The following is a 27,434-nucleotide window of genomic DNA, read 5'->3' as shown; positions in this document are numbered from 1 at the left end:
CAGGGTATCGCTAATTCAGAAAACTACATCTATGCATTGGCTTGGGGGCTCTGCATGGTTAGAATGCCATTGCTGGTCTTACTCTTCCACCAAGAAACTCACAATGCCTACAATTTAGAGTATTTTGTGTTGTAGGAAAACAGGACCCTTCCTATGCCAGATTATGAATTGCCAAAGGAAAACTGGTTGGTCAAGTTATAGGCTTATATAATTTATATAATGGGGCCTCTGCATGCAGATAGAAAGAGCCTGCATTTTTATTAAACTGGCTTTGCACAGCTACTAAAGGAGTGATGGCTTTTAAAATCTCTTTGGAAAAGGCTTGATAGCATCTAGGGTAGAATTATTTCTCTAAGCACGGACTAATATTCTTTCGTCTCTAATACTCAGGTCTCAGAGAATTAGAATAGGCAGTGCCAGAAGGATGCTTGGTCTGGTTCAGGCAATTCCCAACAGTGATACGTACTCAGAAACAGCCGTGGGAAAGCAGGCTGACACGGGACCTGCTAAAGACTAGTTTGATACAAAATGTTAATCGAAAGTTACAATATATTTTATAATATAGCAATATATTTCATATTTAAAATAAACTGTTATGCTTTCTCCTATCATTAAAAAATAGCAAGCAGTACAGAGGCAAGATGCAAATTCGTATCGAAGCTCATGTGATTCTGAATGTAACACTTCAGTTTCTGAGTTTGCCATGAACACGTTTCCTCCACTGACGTCCCGTGGCTGTCTGTCGATGCTTCCTGTGGCCTGTGCAGAATGGAGAATCTAGGACCAAAATGGAGTGGTTGCTCCATTAAAAAAACGTGTCTGATGGAGGCGGATTGGTCCTGGTTGAGGTTCGAAAACGGACAGAATGACATGGCCGGGGAATGCTGTTTATTCCCGGTCCACCTTCTGTGAAGTCGGATGTCGTCTTTTCCAATCAGATTACTGTTTGCTTTGTCAGTGCTTTCGTTTGATTTTGTTTTGGCTGTAATGTCAGCATGTCTTTGGGATCCTAACTACAGATTGGTGTTGAATTTTGTGCTTTTCCTCCACCAGCTGGGTTGGTCACGATGTCTCCTTTGTTGGTTTCAACACGTAACGCAGGCCCAAGATTATAGCTTCTAGAATACATTTCTCGGGTGTGTAAACAACTGTCACAGGGCACTTGGCACCTAGATTTGGAGGTCATCCGTTGAAGATTTGACAATGGTTTTGTTCAGAGGGAACTCCAGTTCATGTTTGGGTGTTTCCAGTAATGGTGCAAGACAAAAAAAAAAAAAAAAAAATCACAGTTATTGTTTTCCTCTACTGGATATATTTATATACCATTGCACTGAATACTTGTAATAAGCTGTGGTCTATTTCAATTGTTTTAAAAATCTACGTATTACTTGTCGAACAGGAGTTGCATGTTACTCTCTACTCATGCAGCCTGGCACACGGTTTCTGCTCCAGCACACAGACAGTTAGTATTGCTATCCCCTAATACTCCTGGGTGGCATCAGTGACCCCCTCCCCAGAACGCTTACTTGGGCGGCGGCAGAGCTGGAAGGAACACCGCCCAGGGCTCACGGAAACCGACCCGCCCACGGCAGGAGAGAGCAGAGGCGGTTCCGCGCCTACCCGGAAGCCACCAGATAGCTGTCTAAGGTACTGAAACCGAACGCCGCGGAGTCCCGGGGAACAGCACAACAGTGGCCAGTGGATCCGTCCTCTGCTTTTGGGGAAGTAGAATGATTGTATAGGAGTAGGGGCATATTTCAGAATTGAAAAGCTGTAACTTCGAAAGAATAGTCACCTACTGGTAGTGCAATGATGTCGGAGTTCTCGCAGCAGCACCACGTGCTCTGGGATACAACACTGATCCTTAATTTGGGGACGCCCTGCTTGTTCAGTTACATTCTGGACGGGGAGGGAGATTTGAGATCTAGAACTAGTCCTGTATTTCTCCCTGCCGAGTTTGCTCCCTATTGGATAAGCGCTAGCTTTTTGGTAACTCTTGACCGTGTTCGGACGCGATATCGAGTGTGGGCTAGACTGAGTCTGTCTAGGCGGCTGTGGGTGGCGGCAGAGATTTCATGTTTTTCTCTATGGAAAGCTCTGTACTGAAGATGAACGGTAATCTTCCTGTTAAGTACAGAGGAGCCCAGGTCTGAAGTGGCTGTATGGATCGGCCAAAGATGTGGTTTCAATCTTAGATTTTGACTTATTCTGATTTTGTATCAGTAGTCTCCCCCCCCCCTTTCCATCATTGTTTGTTTACAGGGAAATTACTGGGAATGGAGGGAGAAATCCCCAAGTACATGGAGCTCACGACTTCTCCAATGCTGTCTTCTCTCCTCAGCCTTTAACAACACCCTCTGTCCTCGCTCAGAACTTCAGGACTTACTTCTACACAGTCCCCACGTCTCCTAACTTATAAGACTGTCACGGGACCGCTGTCCTTGTGCAGGCCGGTTGGTGGCAAGGCGGGGCCTCCCACCTCTTGTCCTTTTGGATTGTATTAAGCATCTAGAGCTCTGATGTCATGGAGTCACACGTTACGGTGATGGTAATTTATTGATGGGAGCGCACATCCGTGGCCTTTGATCCACAGGTGCAGGTTTTTATTTGGACTTCAATCTAAGGAGGAGTGAGCCCCTCGTCTGGTATAACTTATCAACTGATGCTATGTCCTGAAATTCCACTGGGATGAGTGGTCTGAAAGTGTCACAGTACATCCCTGACTTTACAGTACATAAAGCTAGAATATGGCTTAAGCGATGAGGGGGTGGCTCTGTATTTCTAGTTCAAGTGTCTAGGTACTTTAGGGGATATTAGGGTGCTTTTGCTGTCACTGAGTTATCAGGGAGATTATAGGAGGGGCTCTGCTACCGGGTCAGCCTTCCAGGAGTAGGCAGGACTCAGCCAGTTCAGCATTAGAGCGGTTTCTGTAAGTAGGGGTTTGTACGTCTAGCCAATTGGTGAGCAGACAGTTAAACCTCCTCCACTACCCAACTCAAAACTAAGGTACGAGAAGGCCTGGGGTGGAATCTGCCCCCTCCCCCCATCTGACTGTGATGCTGAGGTGCAGTGGAATTAGCCAAAAGATGTAGGAAGAAAACCTGGGTGACTACACCCAGAATAATCAATACCTAAGTCATCAAAGACTGATTGTACTTGCAGGAGAACACACTTCCGCACATACAGCTAAAATACTAGTACGAGAAGTCGCCTCCCAGTTACCACTGCGGGAGCTGCATGCAGACTCCATCACTGATTTTCTTGACGAGGGAGTGTTCTTTTGCCAAGGATAAAAACCACACAGTAATTGCACTACCAATAGGCCCAGTCGCGTGACAAACGCCCATGCATTTCTACGATGCCTGTGACTGCTACTACCAGAAATAGCTCTAATCACCCCACTGAGTAGTGTTACCAGCTTGGTCTTCAGGGTTTACCTAAGCGAGAGCATCCGTGATTAGCTAAGGGGTTATCCACACACCACGGTGGGTAAATAAGAGTTTGTGCCCACTTATGGACAGAAGGAGTGGCAATGGAATCTTGCATGTCATTTACCCGAAGACTAAACCCCTCTATGTACACACAACCACACCCACATGCACACATGTCACAGGGTTATGGCAGAATGGAAGGGGCCAACCGGGGTCCATAATTGAAGGCCATGGCTCAATGATGAGGACTGGAACACTCTGGATGACCCGCCAGTGGTCTTTCCTCTGGGAAATGGAACTCATGCCACAAAGAAACTGCTTGGTTATTTCATCTGTTTCTGCAGCTCCTTACAGGTTCGGTTGAACTGTCACTGAAAACAGGAGCACCATTCTTGGGACATAAAAAAAAGGAGGGGAGATCTTTTAGATAATCAAGTTAAGAGAACAAGTTTTAAAAAAAAAAGCCAGCAGTAGGTGTGGTATTTCTGGTAGACAAAACAACTAATGGACATGTTCAAAGGAATTATGATGATAAAGCTTGAAGGCGATGACAATGAAAGGAACAGCAACCATAGCAAGAGACAACAGTAGAGGTTTAGCAAAAGGCCAGATCTTCCAAAAGAGCGGCCTTCACTTTAGGGTTGTCTACCTTTGTCCAATGACTCCCTCGTCCTGAAAGGACCAGACTCAGTGCTGCGGAGGGAAAGTCTCAGTCAGGCACCATTTTGACATGGCCATGGTGTCTCACCACAGAGCTAAGCCCAAGGCGGCAACCCTACCCAATAACACCCTTTTGTTTAATCCTAAACAGATGAAATATTCCATACAGTAGCATTTAATGTCCCACACACAGAGGCCAAAGACTTCATAATGAGAAAAGTGATGAATAACGTGATGGTTTTCACATCACAAATGTCAGGTTTGGTCCAATGATGGAGCAATGAGAACATTTTCCATGGCTGTCATGACCCTGGATCTCAGCGTGTCTGAAGTCTCTTGGAGTTTGAGATGTATGGGAATAGTTTTTGTACCAAGATTATCCTGGTGCAGTAGAACAGACTATTGACAAGTCTATGTCCTCTTACCTTACCCATAAGGTTCCCTAAGGTCTCCCTTTATTCTCATAATGTCCCATTATGAGATGACTTCGGGTCAGGTAGAAGGGACCGCGTGGGCCACTCTCCATCATTCTCCTCCCCGCTGTGCAGCTCACAGGTGAAGTATTCAACATTGCGCTCCTAGCATCTGAGGCTGGACACCTGTTGCTGGATAAATACAGCTCAGCACACCCCCAAATAATATTTCTCTCCACTAATAGGCCATTGGGTTGCACCTGTGTGTGCAAGTATGCACACGCATGAACAATCCCCTGCTCATCCTCCCTCACACACATATACCTGGCCGTGTGGCCCATTGAAACACAGCTCGTTTGGATGTAAGAAGAAAGCTGCAGAAGCTGTTATCTTTAGAAGCCTGCATTTCCCTCCCAAATGCCAACAGTTCTGGCTTGGCATCCACCTCAAATCAGGCATGGTGCCTGTCGGGGGCAAAGCGGCCTGCACTGAGTTTGAAGGGATCTGAGTCTTTGGGGCAGCTCTGCAGGGGACCAACACAAGCTGACTCTGAACAGAAGGCACCCCACATTCAGATCCAAACCCACGCGACACGTTAGAATGCTTGCCGTGTGCAGGGGAAGGTACTAGAAGGTCCTAGGTCCCTTTTATTTGGGGTTAGCTCAAACAAGAAAGGACCTGGGTTGGACGTGGGATGTGTCTGTGTACACGCACAAGCTTGCAAACACACAGGCTGATGTGGATATGACTGGTGGACGGAAAATCTGGCTGTTTATTGATCTGTGTCTTTTTCGCATTTGGGCCTAAATTGGGTATATCTGATTTGGCAAGGTTTGGCAGCTCTCTCTTACCTGTGCCACCCAGAGGTTCCCTTAGATTAAAGGAAAGGAGCACGTGTGCTCGAGGAGCCCATCTCCTCAAGCCGCACACGACCCTCTCTCCCAGCGCGCCCCTCTTCTGGGCTGGCTTCACTGTTGGCTACTTCAGTGCATCCGGCCCCCCACCCCCCATGTGAAGACCTGAGATTGAGCGTGGATTTCTGTTCTCCACCAGCTCTGCAGCAAGGGCCCTGCCAGAGGCGTCGCTCCCTGCCACCTCCTCTTCCCACTCCCAAGTAGAGGCACCTAAACAGAGATTAGATTTCTGGTTTCAAGGCATATCGAACCAAGCACGCTGGATGAACACAAGTGAGTTAATTAGCTCGGTCTCTCTTCTTTCCATTCCCTGGTCTGAATGTTCCTCGATGGCAAAGCGACCAGGAGAGAGTTGATTTGCATCTTAAGACCTATGGGTAACGCTTCTGGAGCGGGGAGTTTTATTTAGCAACTGCTTGAACTTGTGTACGGGGTCGGGAAGGAGGTGGAGCTGACCCCAATCGGGCTGTCGGAGAGTGGGGTGTGGGTGGTGCCCACTGCCACGCTGACGCCCCGGGCCTCGATGAGGGCAGACAGGAGCTGCTGCTGCTGCTGGCGCCAGGGGTCGGGCAAGGGAACGGGAGGGTGCCCCCTGCCCCGCTGCCGCCCCGGGCCTCGATGAGGGCAGACAGGAGCTGCTGCTGCTGCTGGCGCAGGGTGTCGGCGATGAGCAGGGGCAGGGAGTGGCAGCTGGCCGTCAGGTGCTCCAGCTTGGACTCCAGGCTGCCAATCTGCTTCTCCAGATCTTCGCTCCGGTCGTTGAGTTCCGTGATTAAGTCATACATGACGTTCTGCATCTGTGCGGGGAGATGGAGAGATGAGGGACGGAGCCACAACGGGTCATCATAGAGGAATCCGCCACAGGAAAACAAACCACACCTGAGGAACTTCCATGCCAGTGAGGCCTCGTCAGGCCAAGGAAGGAGGACCCATTTACTTTCCCTGAGATGAGGCCGAAACAGGCACTTGTAAAGATTAGTACTACAACAGTAATGCATGCAAATTGTGAAATTATATTAGAAAATATGTATGAAGGACAAGCAGCAGTGCTTTTTTTCTTAAGTGGGGACAGTCCTTAAACTGTCCTCATGTTCTTACAGAGATGCCAGCTCTCGCTCACATGGCTGGTGGCATCTAATGATTTGAGAAGGCACGGCAGCGGAAAGGGACGGTGACACAGACTTACAATTAGCAGGCCAGGTTCCAGTCCTGTCAGGGGTCCTACCCAACCTGTCCCTGGCCCCTCTGTTGGTCTGCAGAGTCCTAGTCTGTGTGACAGCCATATTTCTCCCAGCAAATTAACAATGTCCCCCCGGCTCTGGACATCAGACTTGCAAGCTAGGTTTAGCAGGAGTTTCACTCTCAGGTGCTAAGGAGTGAGGTTCCCATGGCAGAGGCCCAGGCTGGCTGTTGCCGTGTCCCCTGCATCTCAGATACTGAGGCTCTGGCTTCTGGAGACCTTCCAGTGACACCCTGGCCCCATTTCACCTGCAACTTCAAGTTACTCCAGGAGGATATGGAAGCCTCTGGTGCCCCCAAGGGCCAAAGGAGCAAGAAAAAAGGTGAGAGTAAAACAGAGGTATGAAAGAAGGTGGTGGTCAGCAGGTAGCATGAAGGTTAAGGCAGCTGAATCCACATGGCTAACTGCAGTTCGAGGCCCAGACCTGGCAGCTGGAAACACACTGAGTGCATGTGCGTGTGTGCCCAAAATCCAAGAGGAGACTGGAGGAGGAGGGATTGCAGCATGGCTACTCCTTCCCCACCCCGCAGGGAGCTTTCTTTCTCTCCTCTCTGTTTCTGTGAGTGCACATGCCCTATAATAAATAAATAAAAATAAATAGAGGATGTCACTGCAGTAAAGCTTAGCACTCTGAGGCCGACCCATGGGAGAAGGTTCTGGGTTCGTGCTGGACATGCTTGTGGCCATGATCTGGGCTGGCTGAGGCTGGGGGCGGAATCTGGACCCTCTTTGGGGGTGCCTGTCTCTCTCCCTGTCTCTTTGCCTCTGTCTCTGTTGCTCTCACTCATGAAAGAAATAGAGAGAAGCCAAAGAGGAGGAAGGGGTTGGGGGACTGGAAATGCAGGGGTACCTTCCTGACAGACTGCAGGACCGCCTCACTGGGCAGCCCAGGCGTCGCTGGCAGAGGGGGCATGAAGATGGCACCTCCTCTCTAGCATAGCCAGTGGCAGAGCAGGACACCACGCTGTGGACACCCTCGGAGGAGAGGGTGACTTTGTAAGGGAAAGGACTTCCAACCTTCATCAATATTCACAGAGCCTCCTCAAGGTGTGCATTCTTCCCGGAATGTGCAGAACCCCAAGTGCACTTGGCCGCAGGGGCGCTCTGATCAGCTCTGGGCTCCGAGTCCAGGCCCTTGGGTTTTGGCCCCAGAGTTAGTGCTTGCCAACTGCCCAACCTTGGGATGGTCACTTCGTCCCTTTGGATCACGGTTTCCTCATCTATATTCATCAACCCAACGACCCGTCTACACAACCTTGAGGAAACAGAGCATTTTCACAGCTGTTCTCTTACTCGATCACCTGAGCGTCAGATGGCAAGAATTATTTTTACATTTCAATTGAAATGAAAGCAGTCTGGTAAAGAGCCCAAGTCTTCCCGGCTCTGTGGCTCCAGAAGATAGCTATTCAGTATAGAAAATGATGTTTGGAGGCTACGGTGCCACATCCTTCCTCTAGAGAGGCCCGAAGGGCAGGGGTGGGAAGGTGGTGAGCCGGGAGGGCACCGTACAAAGAAAGAAAAGGGACTGAGCCCAGCGGTTTTGTCTCGCCCTGCTCGGTTGCCTGGCGACAGGATGCCAGGGGGAACAGAGACCAATGGGAAATATGCTGAAGCTGCTGCCAGGACCTTGGGCGAGTCTCCTGGGAGGAAAAGACACAGACTGGACAAATTCAGAGTTCACCTCCACTGGCCCTCACACCGAGTTCCCACAGGAGCGCTGCAGGGCCTTAACCCTTTCTGGATAATTCGCTCCCCAGGTTAGTGGCAGCCTAGTGCCCCACCCAGTTCCAAGAGCGTCTTTCCAACTCACTGGGGCTTCTGCTTCACCCCGATCTGCTCTGTTCGGCTCCTGCTTTCTGAGAGGCTACACATGCATGCTGCCACTCCCAGGGGAACCTCAGCCCAGGTGTGTCCTGCTGGGTGAGGAGTGACAGGAAACATTGCTTCTTATATGAAAATATCTCGGGGCATTTTTTAACTTTTTCTTTTTTTTTTTTTTTGAGAGGTTTTTTTTTTTTTTTTTTTTTTTTTTGCTATAAGGCCAGAGAGATTGAGATAGACATAAAGTGAAAAATCACCCCCCAGGAGGGATGGCCACACTGCAATTCCTTCTCCATTCTCCTGTCAGGATTATTGGCCACACATGCATGCCCTGCATGAGTTCTAAGCTGCTGGGTCCGGGATTTGAACTGCAGTCAACTATGTGGGAGTCAAGCGACCTAACCTTTACACCACCTGCTGGCCCCATCTCAGGGCATTTCAATGGCTCATTCCTGAAGGTTATAGGGCAGGCCCTTGTTATGTTTGCTCTACTTGACCCTCTTCCTGATTATAGCTGATTGGTCTGAGGGTGGACACGTGATCTAAATTGGCCAATCACCTCTTCTCTTCTGAGAATTTAGAATGAAGACCAATAGGAAGCCGATTAGTGTTTACCGATGGCTGAAATTTTAGCTCATATTCTCTGGACCGGGGGCCTGCGTAGTCTGCCGTGGAAACAGGAGGCAAGACTGCAGGGGGAGAATGAATTGAAGCAGACATTTGAACAGCAGGGGAAGACATGGCTATTCTCTGGACCGGGGGCCTGCGTAGTCTGCAGTGGAAACAGGAGGCAAGAGTGCAGGGGGAGAATGAATTGAAGCAGATGTTTGAACAGCAGGGGAAGACATGGTGAGAAGAACCTCCTGGGTTGTGAGGGCTTCTCAGGTCCAGTTCTGGTCAGGTGCTTCCTGAGGTCTGACCACTTTCGAGTCGCCAAGTCTGGGAATCAAACCATGCAGCTGGCCATGTGGGATCCAGCTGCCTTAGCCTCCACACTACCTGCTGGCCCATTATCATTTATTTTTAATAGACATTTTTCCACTTTAAATAAAAATTGTTAAAGGTGGGACCAGCAGATGGCATAGCAGTTATGTCACTGGACTCCTATGTAGTCAACCACAATTTGAGTCCCAGACCAAGTGGCTTGAAACACACTGGGCTCATGTGTGTGTGTGTGTGTGTGTGTGTGTGTGTGCTCACAAGAGGAGAATGAGGAAGGGATTGCGGCACTGCCATCCCCCCAGGGGGGTGATTTCTCACTTTCCGTCTCTCTCTCTCTCTCTGGTGAGTGCATGTGCCCTATAGCAAAAAAAACCCAAAAAACAAACAAACAAAAAACCAATAAACAACAACAACGACAAACTAGTTCTGGTGAGTTTCTCCTATTGGAAACCAAGAGTATTTAACCCAACACACCCAAGACACCAGGAATTCTCTGCTGCAAGCCCTCCATTTAACCCTCCACCCCCAGGCTCTCAGGAACGCTGTGCTGCACCCCAATGCCCTCTATCAAAGGCACATGTTTCTGTGGGCTTCTCCCCACTGCGCCGAGTCTCTTACTCCCTGATTGGCGGCCTCGCTGGCTTAGGAAGCCCTTTCTTTGGCTTGATCCCTCCACTGAACAAGGCATCCGCACGTGGCCCAGAAACCAGTAATTTCTCTGATTGTACACTCTTTTCAAAGGGTGCTTAATTTGCCTGAGGGAGTTTACCCAGGAACGTGTTCCATTATGATAATTGACATGTGCAGGAATGTTCTGCCAGCCTGGCCCTGGGCTGTACACTTGGAATACAATTTCTATCAAGAGGCAACGAGGAGAGGGAGGCCCTTTCTCCAACGGCGCCTACTCTCAGCTCCACTAGCGATGCCACCTCCAGTTCCTTCACTTGGGCGATTGTCAAGAGGAGCACGTTTCTGTACAGCGTTTAGTGCCAGAAACGCAGAGTGACAGCGTGATGTGGAGCCTTCAGCTCTAGGGCTCTCAAAGCAGGCCTCTCGTTTTTGATATCTTCATGTTCATTGTAGGCCCTCTGCCTCTTGAGAAGTAAAGAAATGTATCACCACCAAATGGAGGCCACAGCCCCTGAGTTGTAAGGTCTGGGAAAATGAATCTCCGATGAGAACATGAGATTCCAATGAGAAGGACCTTCTGAGGTGTCACCCGGGGGTCAACTTGGCCATCATCCCCATTTGGGCTCATGTGTTTCACCCCTGGCAAATTTGAGCTCCTTCTTAGAAGCCTCTCAGTGTGCAGCTAACAACACAACACACTAAGAAGATTTCACAGGTTCACTCATTAACTCCAGGCAAAGACAAATCTGAGTATTTACTTACGAAACAAACACCAGGTTTTAAAAGACAAGACGCTCTGTTATGTTGTAAATGTCAAAAACTAGAACCTAGATTCTTTTTCTAACCAAGAAGGCATTGTTCTTTGCTTTCCTGGTCCTGCCCTGACCAGTCTGGACGCAGCCAGGTCTTCACAAGTGCACGTGGAAACTAGATGCTATGGCCCAAGGGCTTGTGAAGATGACCCCGGATTCTGCCACTCACCTTGGAGAGGTCCACCAGCGTGTTGGCTTGGTCGCTCAGCTTCCTCTGCTCCATCTTGACGCTCCGCAGTCTGTTGGGAAGAGTCGGAACAGCCAGCCTTTCAAGTCTATGTTAGGGTTCAGCCCCACCGTCAGGGTCTCCAGCCCTACTGACGCATCCAATCTGGGAACCTTGCAAAGGGGACCTTGAACACGGGTAACAAGTAACTAGAATCCAGGGCTGATCAAGTCCCCAAGAAAACAAACCCTTGTCCCCACGCACGCTGCCTTCAGTGACTCTGGCCTCCCCGCTGCTCTCAGCTCCTTCCCTGTTTCCAGGCCCTTGCGTAGGCTGGGCCTCCACCTCCCGTGCCCTGTGTTCAAACTTCAGAGTCTCCCCAAACCTCCATGTCCGAATAAATGTTTTTACTTCTTGCTTTTCCACTGTATTATTTGAATTCCTCTGTGGGTCAGCAGGTGGTACAGAGGTTGAGGCAGTCGGATCCCACATGACTTACTGAGTGGTTTGAGTCAGGACCTGGTGGCTTGAAAATCACACTGGGCACGTGTGCGTGTGTGCCCAGAACCCCAAGAGGAGAAGGGATTGCAGCATGGCCATCCCTTCTGGGAAATGATTTCTTACTTTCTCCCCTCTCTCTCTGTCTCTTTCTCCTGTGAGTACACATGCCCGAGAGTAAACTACAAAGAAATAATCAGTTGTATTTCTTTGAAAAAAAAAAAATTCCTCTATCGTAGGAAATATCAACCAAAGTTTGTTTCATCTGCGTTGCATGTGGTGTGCGTGTGTGTGTGTGTGTGTGAGAGAGAGAGTGTGTGTGTGAGAGTGTGTGTGGGGGTAGAAGATGAGAGCCCTTAGAGGCTCTTACTCTAACGTCTGCCTTCCATGGCAGCCTGCCCAATGTCTGGGTTACGGAAGGTGTAGCAAGTTAATCAACAGACTGATCTGGGCCCAGTCCGCCCTCGTATTTGCTGAGTTGACAAAATGAATTTCTTCTGTGCCTTCTAAGTATAAGAGGGGGCTGTTCAAATATTCCCAGAAAATGTATATTATGAAAAGCTATGTATGACTTTCAAAATTTTTTGCATCAAAATAAATTCATACATTTGTTCCATTTTCAGACCTTCTTGTAAATTTAGATTTTGCCATAGGGCATGTGTGCTCGCTGTAGAGAGACAGAGACAGACAGAGACAGAGAGAGAGTGAGAAATCATCCCACCGTGGGGAAGGCCATACTGCGATCCCTTAGCTTCATTCTCCCTTGGGGTTTTGGGTATGCACACACATGCACCTGGCATGATTTTCAAATGGACAGGTCTAGGATTTGAACCATGGGTTTGGCCATGTGGGATCTAGCCACTGTAACATCCATGCCGCCTGCTGGCCCCAGACTTTTAAAAAAGTTACCACAGGGCATATGCGCTTTCCAGAAAGAGCCAGAGAGAGAATGGAGAAAGTACTCCCTCAACGAGGTGTGCGCATACCACAATCCCTTCTCCATTTCTCCATCCTGTTGGTATTTGGGGCACACACGTGCACTTGGGTATGTTTTTCAAGCTGGCAGACGGGGATTCGAACCATGTCAGCCATGTGGATCCATCTCCTTTTACCTCTAAGCTACAGACCCTTTTATTTCCATTTTCCTAGGGACTTTTTGAAGTCCCCAGTGTGGGAAGATACCGGTGGAGCTGCAGGGGTCCCGCCCTCCAGATGTGGCCACCAGGGGGCTGAGCCACTTGGGCACACTCACTGGTGGATAGCTTGCAGGAACTTCCTCTGGTGCTTCCTGACTTTGGCGTGGTCAATCTTCTTTAGCAGCTTTGTGTGTTTGTAGATCAGCCACGTTTCTCGAAGGACATTGGCTGCAGCATTCTTGATCTAAGGAAAGACAGACAAAACAGGCTGCTCTCAGGTTAATTTCCCCAGGTTCACTCAGTACGTTTTCCATGCTGGCGGCTACAGGCTACCTTGCAGGGAAATGATTCTGCAATGATCTGTTTTCTTAGTCAAGATCATGGGACTCAGAAAAGATGATTAAGGGACCAGCAGTTAGTGTAACGGCTATGTTGCTGGACTCCCATGTAGTTGATCATGATTCAAGTCCCAGACCCAGTGGCTTAAACTCACGCCAGGCGCGTGTGCGTGCGTGCTCAAGATCTCAAGAGGAGAATGGAAGAGAAGGGACTGCAGTGTGGCCATCCCCCCTGGGGGGTGATTTCTTGCTTTCTGTCTCTCTGTTTCTCTCTGTCTTTCTGGTGAGTGTATGCGCCCTATAGCAAAAACCTCTCCAAAAAGAAAAAAAAGATGATTAAAATTCAGCTCTTTTTAATCCTGTATTGGACACAGTAGACTGGAGCTTGAAGTGGAGGGGTGTCTCTTCTTTTTAATTATTTTGCTACTGCCTCTGGAACGCTGTTGCTGATGCTAAATTTAGACAGGCGGCACAGCCAAGACCTGAAGGCCGGGGTCCCCTTCGAGTGGGTAAACACACACCATTGCTGCTGCCCTCGCATTGGGTCGTCGGGAAAGTCATGACGCATCGTTGCATAGAGAAACAGAAAAACACGTCATGACTTAGCTGACAGCCGAATAGATTTTCCTGCTTTACCCAAGTCCCCCATCTAGAGCACAGGGGACATGCCTTGGGAGAGAATAAACAGGTTTGCCACCAGCTGGAGATTTTAAAAGGCCTCTCTCAGGGACCGTCCTTGCCACTGATTGGAACTGTAGGTGTCAACAAGCCCATTGTTTGGTTTTCCAAATGGCCAAACGCATTCATCCTGCAGTTTTCCATGGGAGTGTAATTGGCATTAAACCGAAATCACGCCAAAGCGATGTCTGAAAAATCAGCAGCTAGATTTCGGTGTGAAACCAGAGCCGCCTCTTTTCCAAGGACGGCTCCTCCGGCATGCGCTGCAATCACACGTTTCAACATATGACGCTGTGCTGGTTGACATGGAAACCACTGATATCACCCGGCTCACGGCGGAGACGAGACATATCGATGGCATCCAGATGGCAGGGGACAAAGTTTTAATCCAAACACAGACATCTTCAGCAATTAGTAACAAGAGCAGGAGGAAACATTCCTTACTAAGCACAAGCTAAACAGATTTTTGATTAACCATCCCCATCTCTGTCAGCCATGCAGACTGGCGCAGGGCCACAGGCCCGGGGCCTGGAAGTAAGTAGGCCAGCCTAGTAGAATTCAGGGTAGTAGCCAGAAAGGATTTTAATGAAATTGGAGAGTACAGACCTGCCTCTTCAGACTGACATCCACAGATGGGGTGTTGTTAAAATACTGAGATGCGTGGGAAGGCCTAGGAAACATTGTTTTGCAGGCTGATAACTTTTGTGTGTGTACGTTTTAAAAATTTATTACTCAGGCTGGATTATATTTTTCACTGGCGCTGAAGTCATGTTTTTAAAAGAACAGCTAAGTCTTCTCAGAAATGTCTAAGTGACATAAATATCGCTTTTTCATTCAGTAAAAAGCCACTGTGAAAATGGCTTTAAGTGACTTAATTGCCCACCTCTGGTCCTTTCTTGCCTGAAAGGAAGCAGGTGTTGGTGAGTAGAAGCAGGAAATGGTGGCCGTCCCAGGGAAGAGGGGAAGGCAGAGGAGAGGGTCGTCTCTGGGGCTCTGCTGACGGGCTGAGTGGGCAGTGGCCTCTTGGCAAAAGAGGCGGCACCCAGAGGCAGCATTTGCTCTGCAGAGCTCACAGACCTGCTGCCCTTTTGTAGGGAGAGAAGACAATCTGGCATGTGGTTCGGTAGTTTCCTCAGGCGCCTAGTTCCCAAAGGAGGCCTCAAAGGAAAAAAGGGCACAAGCCTACCCCAGCATTTGTGGGGCAATCAGCAGAATGCCTGGAACGCAAGTCTCCTCTTTGGAACGCTGACAGAGCTGCAGAGTGTCCGAGATGACAGGCCTTTGACAACACTCTCAGTGTCAACGTAGAACAAACATTTGAAATTGGGAAGCCTGCAGGTGAATTCCTGCTCTGCCCATTGGTAAGCAGTTTTGGAGAAAATGATCTTTAAGAAAGGAAAAGAAGTCCTTATTTTTAGTTTTTATTGCTTTTTAGGTTTTTGCCATAGGGGACGTGTGCTCGGCAGGAAACAGAGACAGTGAGAGGGAAAGTGAGAAATCACATCCCGGGGGGACCACACCTCAATCCTTTCTCTTTCATTTTCCTCCTGGGATTTTGGGTGCAAGTGCACACACGCACACACACACACACACACACACACACACAAACCTGGTGTGATTTTCAAGCTTCCAGGTCCGGGACTCGAACAGTGGTCAGTCATATGGGAGCCCAGCACCTTACCCACCATGACACTGCTGGCCCTGTGAAGTCCTTACTTTAACAGTTGCTAGGAGGCCCAAACGAGGCAGTGATGCAGGTGCTGATGGTTCTGAGGGCTGCAGCTAGCATGTGCCAGGTGCCAGACCCAGATCTGAGTACTTCGTGTGTATAAATTCACTTCATCCTCACAACAAGCCTGTCAGCCAGGTACCAAGATTATCTCCATTTTGCAGATGAAGACAGGGAGACACAGACCAAGACCTCGGGAGTGACACATGGCACACCAAGTCAGCGTGGGTCTGGGGGCAGCCTAACTGTGAAGTACCACGGATTATCATTTAGCTCAACCTCCCCACTTCAACATGAGGAAGCTGCTTCCGAGATGGGACGTGAGGACCAGGAGCCCACAGCTAGCTGAGAGCGGAGTGACAACAGGAGCCAGGTCCAAGAAGAGCAGAAGGTTTTCATGTGGTCTGAGGCAAGACCTGACCAGATTTCATCTTCACACAAACAAAATGACTTCCTGTTTTCCAGGATCAAGGAACTGGAAAGGTCATTAGAATTGTTTCCCCCTCAGTTCTCACAGCCCTCATTTAGCAATGTGACGGAACACAGAGTCCGGGTCCTGCACGCCACTTCAGCCCAGATGGAAGACTGAAATTCCCGCACCGGCGCGTGGCTGAGCCGGGCAGTCACGCCATCTTTACGGTGAGTGGGAGGCCCCACACACAGGGGAAAGCCATGTTAAAGGCAAGCCTTTGCGCTGGCAATGAAATTAATTGGCAGCAAACAGCCGGACGCAAAGCTAAGGAGATCAATACTGCAAGCGAAGAACAGGCTTCAGCTGCACCGTGCGCTCCCGGGTGGACAGTAAACACCGCTGCGACCAGGCGTCCCCCAGCTCACCTGGCCGATCTCCTTGAGCATCGCTGGGGTGGGAAGCAAGTGGAAGTCTGTGCTCCCCTCCCTGGGGTTTGCTGAGCCTCCTTGGGGCTCCACTGCTTCCTTGATGGGGCCTTGAGGACCCCCGAACTCTTCTGGTGGGCGGGGGCATCAGGGCCAAAAGATGCACCAGGGTGGAGGGGTGGGGAGGGGAAGGGGCAGGACTCAGATGGCAGCTTCAAACAGCAAGGGCTTGTACACGGTGGGCCACGAGGGCTCAGGATGGCCAGGAGAGGGCCCTGTGTGTGGAAGGCTGGATGTCCCAGCTCCATGACCCATCAGCATTTGGACTGATTATTGGAAAAAAAAAAAAAAACAGAAGAAAACAAAAACCAACCAACCAACCATGACATTTTCACTCTGGGGCCAGAGGATAGGCCCCGTGACCTACATCCTTTGGGAAGAACTCAAAGACGAATGAACCTGGCCAACTATGATCTTGCAAATAACGGTGGCGGCTCACATTTACGGAGCACTTACTGTGTGCCAGGCTCCCTTCTAAACATTGCTATCTGCGTTGTTGCGTTAAGCTCAGAAAAACCTGATGAACAGGTGGGATCGTTCGCTCCCCCTTGGACCAGTCACTGCACTCTCTGGGACTCACTTTCCCTAGTCACTCATTCAGAGAACATTTAACAACCCCTCGGGTGGGCCAGGTACTATTCTAGGAAGTGCAACTATGGTAATGAGCAATTCTTGCCCTCTTGGAATTCACAATCTTGGGGAGCAGGCAGGGTGCAGTTTGTAATAGAGCATCAGGTAATAAGTGTTTTAATGAAAAATAAAGCAGGGCTGGAGGCCGATGCAAGTATTGTTGATCTGCGAAACGGGAGCGTGCTGGTGGAAGGCGAACACAAACACAGCACCGAGGGCAAGGTGGTAACGCAACTGGACGCACAAGGGAGGGGCCCGAGTTTGAGTCCTGGGACCTTGCTGAGCGCACCAGGCATGTCTGGTTGAATCTGGGAGTGGGTGGCATCATGAACCCGGTGGGGGGTATCCGTCTCTCTGTTTCTCATGGAAGAAAGAAAGAAACTTCAAACAAACAAACCCACTCGGCGTAGAGCATGGCTGCGGTACATCTCAGGACACGGCAGCTTCATGAATAGCCCTCCCCTCCCCTACCCAAAAAATGTCATCTCCCCGACCTCAACAAAAGGAAGACGCGACAGAAACACACACGTCTGTATCTGAGCTCTCGGCCGTAGCTTTCCAAGGCGGTGGCTTTCCCTGGCCACCCCTCTGCCACTTAGTGTTACAGAAGGGCTGTTGGGCACAGGAGGGACACCCGGGCTGGGTGCTGGTGATGAGAGACTCATCTTTCTGGGGCACGCCATGGCTCCAGCAGCCACAGGGAGCCCTGGGAGACTAGAGTAATCCTGGAGCCCCACCGGGGCCCCCAGGGGAGGGGCCACTAGCATGCCCGCTACGTCCCAGAGCCCTGGCCAGGGAAGTGCTCTACCCGGAGGTTGGAGAAGGGGAGTGGAGGAAGCCAGATCAGGCTGGGAATGGGATTTATATCATTTTGAGGAGGTAGGTTGAACCTACACTCCCTGAGCAAGGCCTGCAGGCTATCCGTGACTCAGACCCTTGGCTGGTACCCCTGAAGCATGGCTCTGGAGAAAGGACGGTCCCCTCTTTCCCACCGCCGAGCCCACTCTTGCGGGCTTGTCACCCTGGCTGCCCTTTCTATGGTAACCAGCTTCTACTCCCACACTCCCTTCTCTGGCTTTTCTGCCTGCCTCCCATGGAGGCCCCCACTGCTCCCCACTTAGAACTGGGGCTCTCCTCTTGGGGCCGGCAGGGTATTGAGACAGGGAGAGAGGAGAGGAGTTTCTGTAGTTTTAAGCTCTCCTCATAGCCATGGAGCAACGGACGATGCACCGTCCATTAGAGTCCAGTAGAGGTAGCGTCTACAATGCTATGAACGCAGTGCTCAGCTAGCTTAGAGCCAAACTGGCTTCTTTTCCTCAGCCAGCCTGGAACCCTAACCACCACGCTGTGCTCCAAGGAACCAACTGCCCTGGAAAACCCATTGGATTGTGGCTGGAGAGCTGCCTGCTGGCCTGGGAACCAACTGGTCCTGGACGGGGTCCAGCTGGCTGCCTACCCCGGGGCCCACCCTCGCCCTCTCTAGGAGAGGGACTAGACTGTTCTCATCTGCATTGAACCAGCTCATTCCTGAGGATCCTTCCAGCTCAAATGCACGATGTTTCCATGACCATTGTTAAAGAAAAATGGCACCCCATCTGTCTGGGACAAAACCTCTGTGGGTAACAGAATTTATAATCCTCTTCTGGGGAGAATTAGCATGCCTGATAATGGCTCAATTGATTATCTAATACATTTTAAAGAGATGAAGAATCATTCTGGAAATCTATTCATGGGCCCAACCAGCTGTCAATCAGCAGTCTAGTGTCCTTTAGCCACTCTCTCTCTTTCTCTCTCTCTTTCTCTCTCTCTCTCTTTCTCTTTCTCTCTCTCTCTTTCTCTCTCTCTTTCTCTCTCTCTTTCTCTCTCTCTCTCTTTCTCTTTCTCTCTCTTCCTCTTTCTTCTTTCTTTCTTTCTTTCTTTCTTTCTTTCTTTCTTTCTTTCTTTCTTTCTTTCTTTCTTTCTTCTTTGTTTTTAGACTTGACACAAGATATGTGCTCTCACCAAGAGAGACAGACAGAGACAGAGAGAGGGGAAGTGATAAAGTACCCCCCAGGGAGGATGGCCAGCTGCAATCTCTTCTCCTCCATTCTGCTCTTGAGATTCTGAGCATGCATACACATGCACCAGGTGCAAACCACCGGGTATGGGACTCGAAACTGTGGAGTGGACCAGTGGGCTCTACTGCCTTAACCACCACACTACCTGCTGGCCCTAGCTGCACTTTGTATACCTGGCATGACAACGGCGACCACTGGTTTTCCCCACAGAATACCTCTACTAAGAGTACCTCTTCAAATTAACCTGCCAGAGAAGCAATTTTTCTAGCAGGGTTATGATACAATTTGGTATGTGCTTGTGGTAAAGTCAAGTTTTCTTTAGCACTGTTCAGTGGATACTGGGGCTACTAACCCGTGTAGCAGGGTGGTGTGATACAGTAAAACCAGGTCTTAGAGCCTGGGGGTCCACGTGGAAGCCAAGCCCAGGATGCTGGGGCACAGGAGGTGAGAGGGTAGCTAGCTGTTTGATGGTGTGAGGCTGAGAAGATGGCAGCTTTGAGAGTGCTGGGACAGAGGCCCAGAGAGCCCAGCCTGCCTGCACAGACAGGGAAAGGTTGAAGCAGACTCAGGAACTGCTTGGAGCGCAGTGGGGTTCAGAGATACTGCTAATCTTCGGGCTGGAGACTGGGAGAACAGCTATGTGGTAAGCAGACCAGGGAAGCAAGGAGAAGGGACTAGTTTGGGGAAGTTATGGGTTTGGTTTGGGTCTTACTCATTGATTTCCTGGAGAAATGTATTTGGAGGCGATATCTGGGGCCCAGAATTCTGGCAGCAAAGAGAAGGAGAGTTGATTCTGGGCCAGCTGCACACACCCCCGTGCTGCCCGGAGGCTTACCTTGCTGGGGTTGCTTGGGGAGGGGAGCTGTGGCAAACATTTGGAGCCAGGTGTCTGTAGCAACCTGTCCTGCTTTTTCTAAGACACGTTTTCTGAGAGAAGTCTCCCTGAGGTTATGTGTAAGGGCCAGAGGCACCTCTTATCCACTTGGTGCCCCTAGAGCATAGGGCATGCTGCCCAGGGGGTGCCCCCTGGGGTGGGTGTGTCCGGTCACCTAACGCAGAAAGAGGGGGCCATGGAGCCCCGGGTGGGAGAGAAGATGGGGCTCCAGTTCCCTTTTCCAATCTGAGTGTCATTTACTTACATCTCACCTAGTAGCCCAGAGGTTAGTAATAAGCTGTAATTATAGAATAATGCAGCAGCAGCTCTGCTAAGTCAGTGTGGGAGGATCTGATGGCATTAAATTCAGAAATGATGTTGCCACCAGGGTTGATAAATTATTACAAGCAAGAGAAGACAAGCCATGGGATTCAGGAACACCAAAATGGAATTCTTACCCTGTGCGATCAGGCGGCCTTCCCTCCCACAAGTAAATAAATACAGACAGTGCTGGCTCTAGTGCTAAAGGCTGGGAGAAAACTCTGCTAGCAAGACAGGTAGGATGAATAAACACCGGAACAATCTGAATATCTTCATGATTAATGGACTACAATTCCTTTTTTCTTTTTCTTAGGTATTTGAAGAATAAAGGTTGCATATATGAGGGGACATACAAACGTTTGTGAAAAAATAGAATTAAAGTACAAGTTTATTTCATTCCCCCCTCCCCCGCAAAGAAAAAGAAATCTACGGCCAGTAGGTGGCATGGAGGTTAAGGCTGCTGGACCCCACATGGCTGACTGCACAGTTTGAGTCTTGAACCCAGCTACTTGAAAACATGCCAGGTGCATGTGTGTGCGTGCTCAAAATCTCCTGAGAGGAGGATGGAGGAGAGGGGATTGTGGCATGTCCACCCCACCAGGGGGTGACTTCTCACTGTCCCTCTGTCTTTGTCTCTCTCTGGCAAGTACACGTGCCACCCAGCAAAACTTCAAAAAAATTTACTGAAATCCATGCATGGTGTTTTTACAGTATGCATTTTCCATGAACTTTTAAAGGCCCTTGTACTGGGAAGAGGTGACTTCTGTCTGTTCACTCTAACTGACTACTCCTAAAAGGTTTGCAATTTGCCACCATCAGCTTCTTCCACGCTGGGTGTTTGAGAATTCACTGACATCTTACAAACAGACTAAGCTGAGCATCCCTTTGGCCCATGAGCTCTCCAGCTGGACACTCTTTGCTATTTGGAGAGGACAGAGGATGGAGCAGGCATCCCTGGGGAAGAAAGGTGGGCTTCTCCGTGAGTGGGTCAGCGTGAGCTCAAACCAGGGCAGGCCAATGCCTGCCCAGTTTCAGCTCCATTAAAGTTACCTAAAAGGACCTTTGGAAGTCCCGGTCCTGCCAGCTTTGAAAATCCTCTCCCCGTCAGAACCATCCCTTTTGTGTTGTTTCTCTCTCTGGGAACAGATATTGGATGGTAAAGGGACATTTCGACTGATTTAAGTGTTCTCAGAAAAGTGAGAGGCTGTTCGATTAAAAATGTCCCTTGCACCTGCGGGTGAGCAGTACGTGTTTGTTGATTTGATTCTCGGTTCTACTTTTCACCGAGTAAGTGGACTTGAGGAGTGTGTTAGCAAATGGTCTTCAGAAGATTGAAATTAGCATCCACAATCTCATCTCCTTCCACCATTATGTTGCAGAAAAATTGTTTATTTTCCTGGCAGAGGAGGGAATGGCCTTTCCTCAACTTGATGTTTCTCTAGTGTCTGATTTACTGGGTGAAAAATGTAGAGGACAAAAAAATAACATGCAATACAAAGTAGATACTTAGTTTAGAAAAGCAAACCAGAATAAACAGAGAGACTGTTAATGTCTCTGGTCTTGGCAAACGGCTTCTGAGAAGTTTTTTTTGTTTTTTTTTTTTAAAGGTTTTTTCCTTAGGGCGCCAGCGCTCACAGGGTGGGATGAGAGAGAGAGACAGAGAGACAGAGACAGTGAGAAGGAAAGTGAGAAATCACCCCCTAGGGTATGGCCACGCTGCAATCCCTTCTCCATTCTCCTCCTGGGATCTCGGGCACATATACACATGCACCTGGTGTGAGTTTCAAGCCACCAGGTTCGGGACTCGAACTGCGGTCAGCCATGTGGGAGTCCATCCAGTGATGTAACCACTACGCCATCTGCTAGTTCCCTGAAAAGCATTTGGAAGCAAAGCTCTCTCTCCACTCACTCCTGCCTGTTGCTGCCATTCAGAGCAATGCCACGAAATCATTTTAGGATAACAGAGGCCAGTGCATCTGCATTTAGGTGTCTCGATAACTTTAGTCCCTTCCTCAGCACGGAGCCTGACTTTTGCATGCGTAAGAGAGGGGCTGAAAGAGGGTGCCCCAGTGGCAGGATTCAGAGCGACACCCGCAGGCCTCACCATGGTGACAGCCTCCGACCGCTGCCATCTTGGAGCTGCACGTCATGCTTCTTTTCGCACAGCCACGACGCACCACGTACGGCCGTTTGTATGCCAACAACGTAAGACTATTTGTGCCGTTCCTTTGAACCTCAGCAGAGGCTCTTTAAAGACTCCAATACATGTAATCAAAGACTAAACAATCAAACACCGTAAATAATTCTGCTGAGAAACCAGAGAGGCCTTGGCAACTGCCGTCCTACGAGCTCGCCGCTCTCTCTCTCTCTCTCTCTCTCCTTTTTTGTTCTCCTTCCTGGCTTTGTCTCGGTTTCTCACATGTTTTCACTACTCTGCAACATTAATCCCCGAATATTTCCTCTAGCTTTCAAACACCCAAATCAAAATTTGGTGGCGCCAGGATCTTGACCCCATTTTAGTCCAAAATGAGAAAGACTGGTTAGGGAGGCTGAGACCCCCACACAGGGTTCTGATTCTCTCTTTGTCTCGGCAAGAGAAGAGACTTGCAGAAAAGCATGGTACTGACCTTAGTTCAGCCTGCAGTTCTAAAGAATTTTCCATAAAAGCTGTCATTAAGGAAACAGCTCCTGCCTCGCTCGTTTGGCATGCTGTTACCCTGGAAGGCTCGTTTCTGTCTCTTCTAAATGGGCCTTTTCCTCTCTGACAATTCAGTGGGGTGTCAGACGCTCAGCAGTTCCACAGTCTCTCTGTTCCTGCATATTTTCGGTTTTGCATCCTCCTTCGCCACTTTCATAAAGGTATGAGTGAGAAACATTAGCCAGAAAACCCAAAAGGGGAAAAGTGGATGATGACGTTTTGATGAACGACATTATTTAGGAATGTGGGCTCTACTGGAATGATCGTTGTACTTGATTTTTTTTTTTAAGGATTAGCCTTAGATACATTTCAAATATAGCTTTAAGACCCTCTACTGCCCTTCCTAATGAGAATCATGAAAATATTGGAGCATAAACAAAAACGTGGCCTCATGCTGGGTGATTTATTTGGTACCAGTAGGCAAGGGGGTGGGTTATACCATTGTATGCTATTGATTTAATTATCAGGAAAATTATTTGGTTGCCTGAAGCATGCACAGCGATTTAACAGAAGGCAGGAGCCCAGCGTGTTAAGGTGTTGTACACATTCCGTGGGGGCTGTATGTCCCCTCGACCTCCATTTAAAGGTGGGGCCCTAATCCACACCCACTGCCTTTGGCCTTCACTTTGGTGTGGAGTTCCCCAGTGTGGTGTAGACGTGTGATATCTTACCCGTTTGGTGAGCTGAGTGTCCATCATGAAGTTGTGAACATGCTTCTCTGCTTTGGTGAGTTCCAGCTTCCGGGCCACCACGGCCACCACCAGGGCAGTGCAGCCTGCGCCCTGTGGGGACATCGAGAGGACCAGGGAAGAGGGCACATGGGTAAGAGGGAAAGCGGAAGACAGTGCACCCCATGCCCATGCAGGAGTTTCCTGGGAGTGGCGGGGGACTTGAACTCACCAGCTAGTCAAGACCAAGCCACAAAACCTGTTCTAACCTGTTGGGGCCCTGACTTCTCCACCCATGAGGAGGTCTGTGGTACCTTGTGGCTTTGCTCCACTCAGTGGGGCTGGCCAGTCCTTAAGGGAGCAAGATGCTGGAGGGGGCTGAAGCATTGGGGGGTTTAAACAATGGGTAGTCACCACCAGGTCACCCGCCAGGCTGTACAGTGCCGGTGGGAGACAGAGTGCAGCATACCCTGGCCCTCTCTCCCTCATGCAAGTCCCGACCTCACTGCCAGCTCCAGACTACCAGGCCCAGAAGGAAGATGGCTATCACCAGCCGGAATATGGACAAAACACCTGTGGAGGGCGGAGAAGTTTCCTGAAAACAATCTAACAAAGAGGCAATACCTCTCCCCCAAGGGTGGTCTCAGAGGGACACTGATGGCTATGAACAGGTGCTCTCAAGGACTGTGCTTACTCCACGGCTGGGCCTTTTAACCTCAAGGTAGTTAACTATGACCTAGCACGAGGAACTGGTTCCTTCCTGCCATCCCCAGGAGGCTCCTAGATTCACCATCATGAAGAGACCTGAAAGAGGACGACACTTCTGCCTGACACTGTGACTCCAAGTGAACCTCACAAGATGCTCGGGGTTTTCCAAAACAACCTTCCTTGTTTGCTCAGCTAGGTCTAGTCCAGGGGAGCAAAGGGGAGGTGAGTAAAGAAGCAGGGTGTTGAGCTACTCTTGCCGAGACCTCACATTCTCCCTCCTAATCCGTTGGGTGCGTGCTGGGAACTGGATGGGAAAAGAGAAGAAGCACATTCCAGCATTTGCCTAGTGGGCCTTCAGAGCCTCTGCACTATGCTTTGCGGTTGGCCCGTAGGCATGGGGGGAAGAGAGAGGGTCACCATTCCCAGGCTTGGGGAGTCATCCTTGTCCTTGCCGAGAACAAGCTTTAGCCAGAAGCCTTGGCCCTTTTCCTGCACCCTGGGTAGCAGATCACCACAACTGCCATTTGTGGAAAGAGCTTATTGGAACCAACAGCCTCATCTTCTAGATGCCAAACAGGACTTCTAGCTGCCACCGAGCCCAGTCTAGCAGCTGGAGGTCCCAGGATCGAAGGGAGGCCGTTAGTAACATTTTTGGCTCATCGAGCTTTACAAAAGGGGTGAGAAAAAGAAAAGAATGTCTCTCCAAGCTTCTCTAATCTATATGAGAACTGGGAGAAACGTATTCGGGTAGATCAGGTCCCCGGTCTCACCTGTACAGTTTCTTTTTCTCATTTTTCCCCCCAGACTGACCAAGATTTGCCTATATGGGGATTTGGTGTGGCCGAAGTCAATCGCGCTTTGCTCAAGGGTTCCCATGAAAACAATCTAGTGTTTCTTGGCCCGATTGGTCAGATCCCCATTTCTAGCACAACAAAGTGACAAGAGCGGAGGCTGTGTGAACTTTCCTTTTCTGACCTCGTTTTCCTCTTTTGTTCGGGGACGGCTGTGTTTTCTTGGAATCTGTGACTTGCAGGAGACTCTGTGCCCAATTTTCAAAGGATGTGGGCAGCTGGACAGCCTGGTCTGTAGCTGTAATCAATCTAGCCAGGCCTCCAAAAGCAAAAAATAGCTTAAAAGAAGCTGTCCTAGAGGGAAGACCTGTGCGCCTTTTCCCCTCTACAGACCAAATATCATCCCTCTTCTTTATATGGAGTTCCAAAAGTACTTTGGGCTGAAAGCCCAAAAAGAGGGATCAATCATAGTGTAAAAATGGAACATCACATGGAGAAGTTCCATCCTCCTTTATCTTCCTGGGTCCGGAAAGTACTCTTCTGAAATCACCCCGAAGGCGGGGGGGTACAGTAAGTCTGAAGTCTCCCTGGTCGCCAAGCTACTTAGGGAATTTAATCCAAATAATCATCAGTCACCCGCCACCCAAAAATCTCCAGAGTCTAGATGGGGTGTTCTCCGGTTGCCATCACCCACAGTCTAGCCGGGTAGGTGCAGGAGGCTTCTAGTACCAAGCTAGAATGTTTGAGACAAGGAACCACCTGTCTTATGTCACTGAGATCAGTTTCCAGGTGGCGGCCAGAGCGTAGTCTAGGTGGCATTTCCCAGTTTCTTTCCATGTAAAGATGGCGAGACTTCCTTGTGGGTATTTATCTGGAGGGTGCTGTGTTCTTAACCCCCAGCTCCAACCTGAACAGACAGCGGTGGAGACTCTAGGTAATCCAAGGTCTGCATCTAATTAGGGGGGTCACCAATAATGAAGACCAACCTGGCCACTTCTATTAGGAGGCGAGGCTACAGAGGGGGTCAGACCTCAGCAACCTTCAGAGAGTGGTGGGCAGAGGGCTGAAACCCAGATTACAGGTCCTTTCCAGAACGGGGTGGGGGGGGAGAGGGAAGCGATAAGGAAAGGGAAAACAAAAGCAGGGAAGAGGAGAGGAGAGAAGACAAGAAGAGAGGGTAGGGAGTGATGGAGCTGGAGCAAAGGGCGACATGGGAACAAGTTCTATTGCATCGAAAGAGGAGACAAGAAAAAGAGGACGCTGAGGAATGAGAAAAACGATGCGCTGATGGGATGCAGAGAGAAAGGGAAAAAGAACAAGGAGCTTGAGGCTTGGATCCGAAGTTGGTGGTTGGTAAGGGCTCTTTAGAGGAAGCGAAGGAAATGCATGGGCTTTCCCCTCCTCCGCACGCCCCTGTCCGTCCGTCCGTCCGTAAGTGGTATAAATACCACCTGCGTTCCTTTCGGGTTGGGTCTTTTTGCTTAGATGAGCTAATCAGTCGGGCAGGGCCACGCTGGCAGCCAGGGAGCATTTGCAGGAGGCAGCAGCGATGCAGATGGGTCTGAAGAGACGAAACTCTTAATTGCCAAGGACCTGGCTAATTATGTGTGAGGACTCATGCTGCCCTGGTGTGGAATCTGAGAAATGGCTGGTGGGCAGAGAGGGCAAGTGAGGAGAGAACGGGGTGAGGCAGAAAGGGGAGCAGCTGCCGCTCTGACCTCCATGGGGTCAGGTTGGGAAGCAAGCGCACGAGGCAGCCTTTGCTGTCAGACGCGCCCAGGTCCCGAATTGCCGTGGACATCAACTGGGTGCCCCGGGTCTGCCTCTAGTTCCATGGGGCAGCACAAGGGGAGGGCGCATCTCTGATGAGGTTGAGCTTGCCGAGGCACTTGGGTGAGCAGGGAGCACAGAGCAATCGGAGGAAGGACAGCTGGGACGGGGTGGCCAGGCCTGACTCCCTGGAAGATCTGAACCCGAATCTGGACTCAGACCCTCCCACGACAGCCCTCCCACTTCTCGTTTCCAAGAATCATTTCCCAGCTGGAAAACCTTAGAAGCTGGAAAAACAAGTATCCCAAGGGGAAAAGTATGAGGTGTTCTTAACTAAAGAAGCATAAAATAAAATAAAATAAAACATAAATGAAAGTGACAAATGGAGGAGGGAAGCCTGGAGGATTTACAGTTGGATTCTGTTTCTGCAACAGATTCCGTGGAACAACGAAAATAACATCAATTGGTTTGAAACCAAGGTGTTTCGGGAGAAGCTCATCTTCTAAAACTGACAGTAAGCAGATGTCTTGCTGAGCCCTCCCTCTGCCTCCTCCCCAAATGACTCAATCTATGCTACCTTCACCTCATCATTCCTTCCCTTCCGCTGGTCAA

The 27,434-nt window shown here is 49.7% G+C and overlaps 1 protein-coding gene across 1 annotated transcript in view; it reads right to left on the bottom strand.

Annotated features, from left to right (window-relative positions):
* Window positions 1-5,249: 5,249 nt before the first annotated feature.
* Window positions 5,250-27,434, bottom strand: part of KCNN3 (potassium calcium-activated channel subfamily N member 3) — a 201,105-nt gene continuing 178,920 nt past the window's right edge. The window contains exons 7-11 of the mRNA XM_027773798.1: window positions 23,557-23,667; window positions 12,780-12,907; window positions 11,033-11,102; window positions 6,033-6,215; window positions 5,250-5,937 (exon numbers count right to left, since the gene is read on the bottom strand). Of these exons, the coding sequence (XP_027629599.1) occupies window positions 5,824-5,937; window positions 6,033-6,215; window positions 11,033-11,102; window positions 12,780-12,907; window positions 23,557-23,667 (606 nt within the window). The 3' untranslated portion in view covers window positions 5,250-5,823. The remainder of the gene's footprint in view (window positions 5,938-6,032; window positions 6,216-11,032; window positions 11,103-12,779; window positions 12,908-23,556; window positions 23,668-27,434) is intronic.

This window comes from Tupaia chinensis, unplaced genomic scaffold (genome assembly GCF_000334495.1).
Source record: "Tupaia chinensis unplaced genomic scaffold, TupChi_1.0 Scaffold000374_1, whole genome shotgun sequence".
In the NCBI taxonomy this organism is placed as follows: domain Eukaryota; kingdom Metazoa; phylum Chordata; class Mammalia; order Scandentia; family Tupaiidae; genus Tupaia; species Tupaia belangeri.
This window is presented reverse-complemented; position numbering and strand designations above follow the sequence as displayed.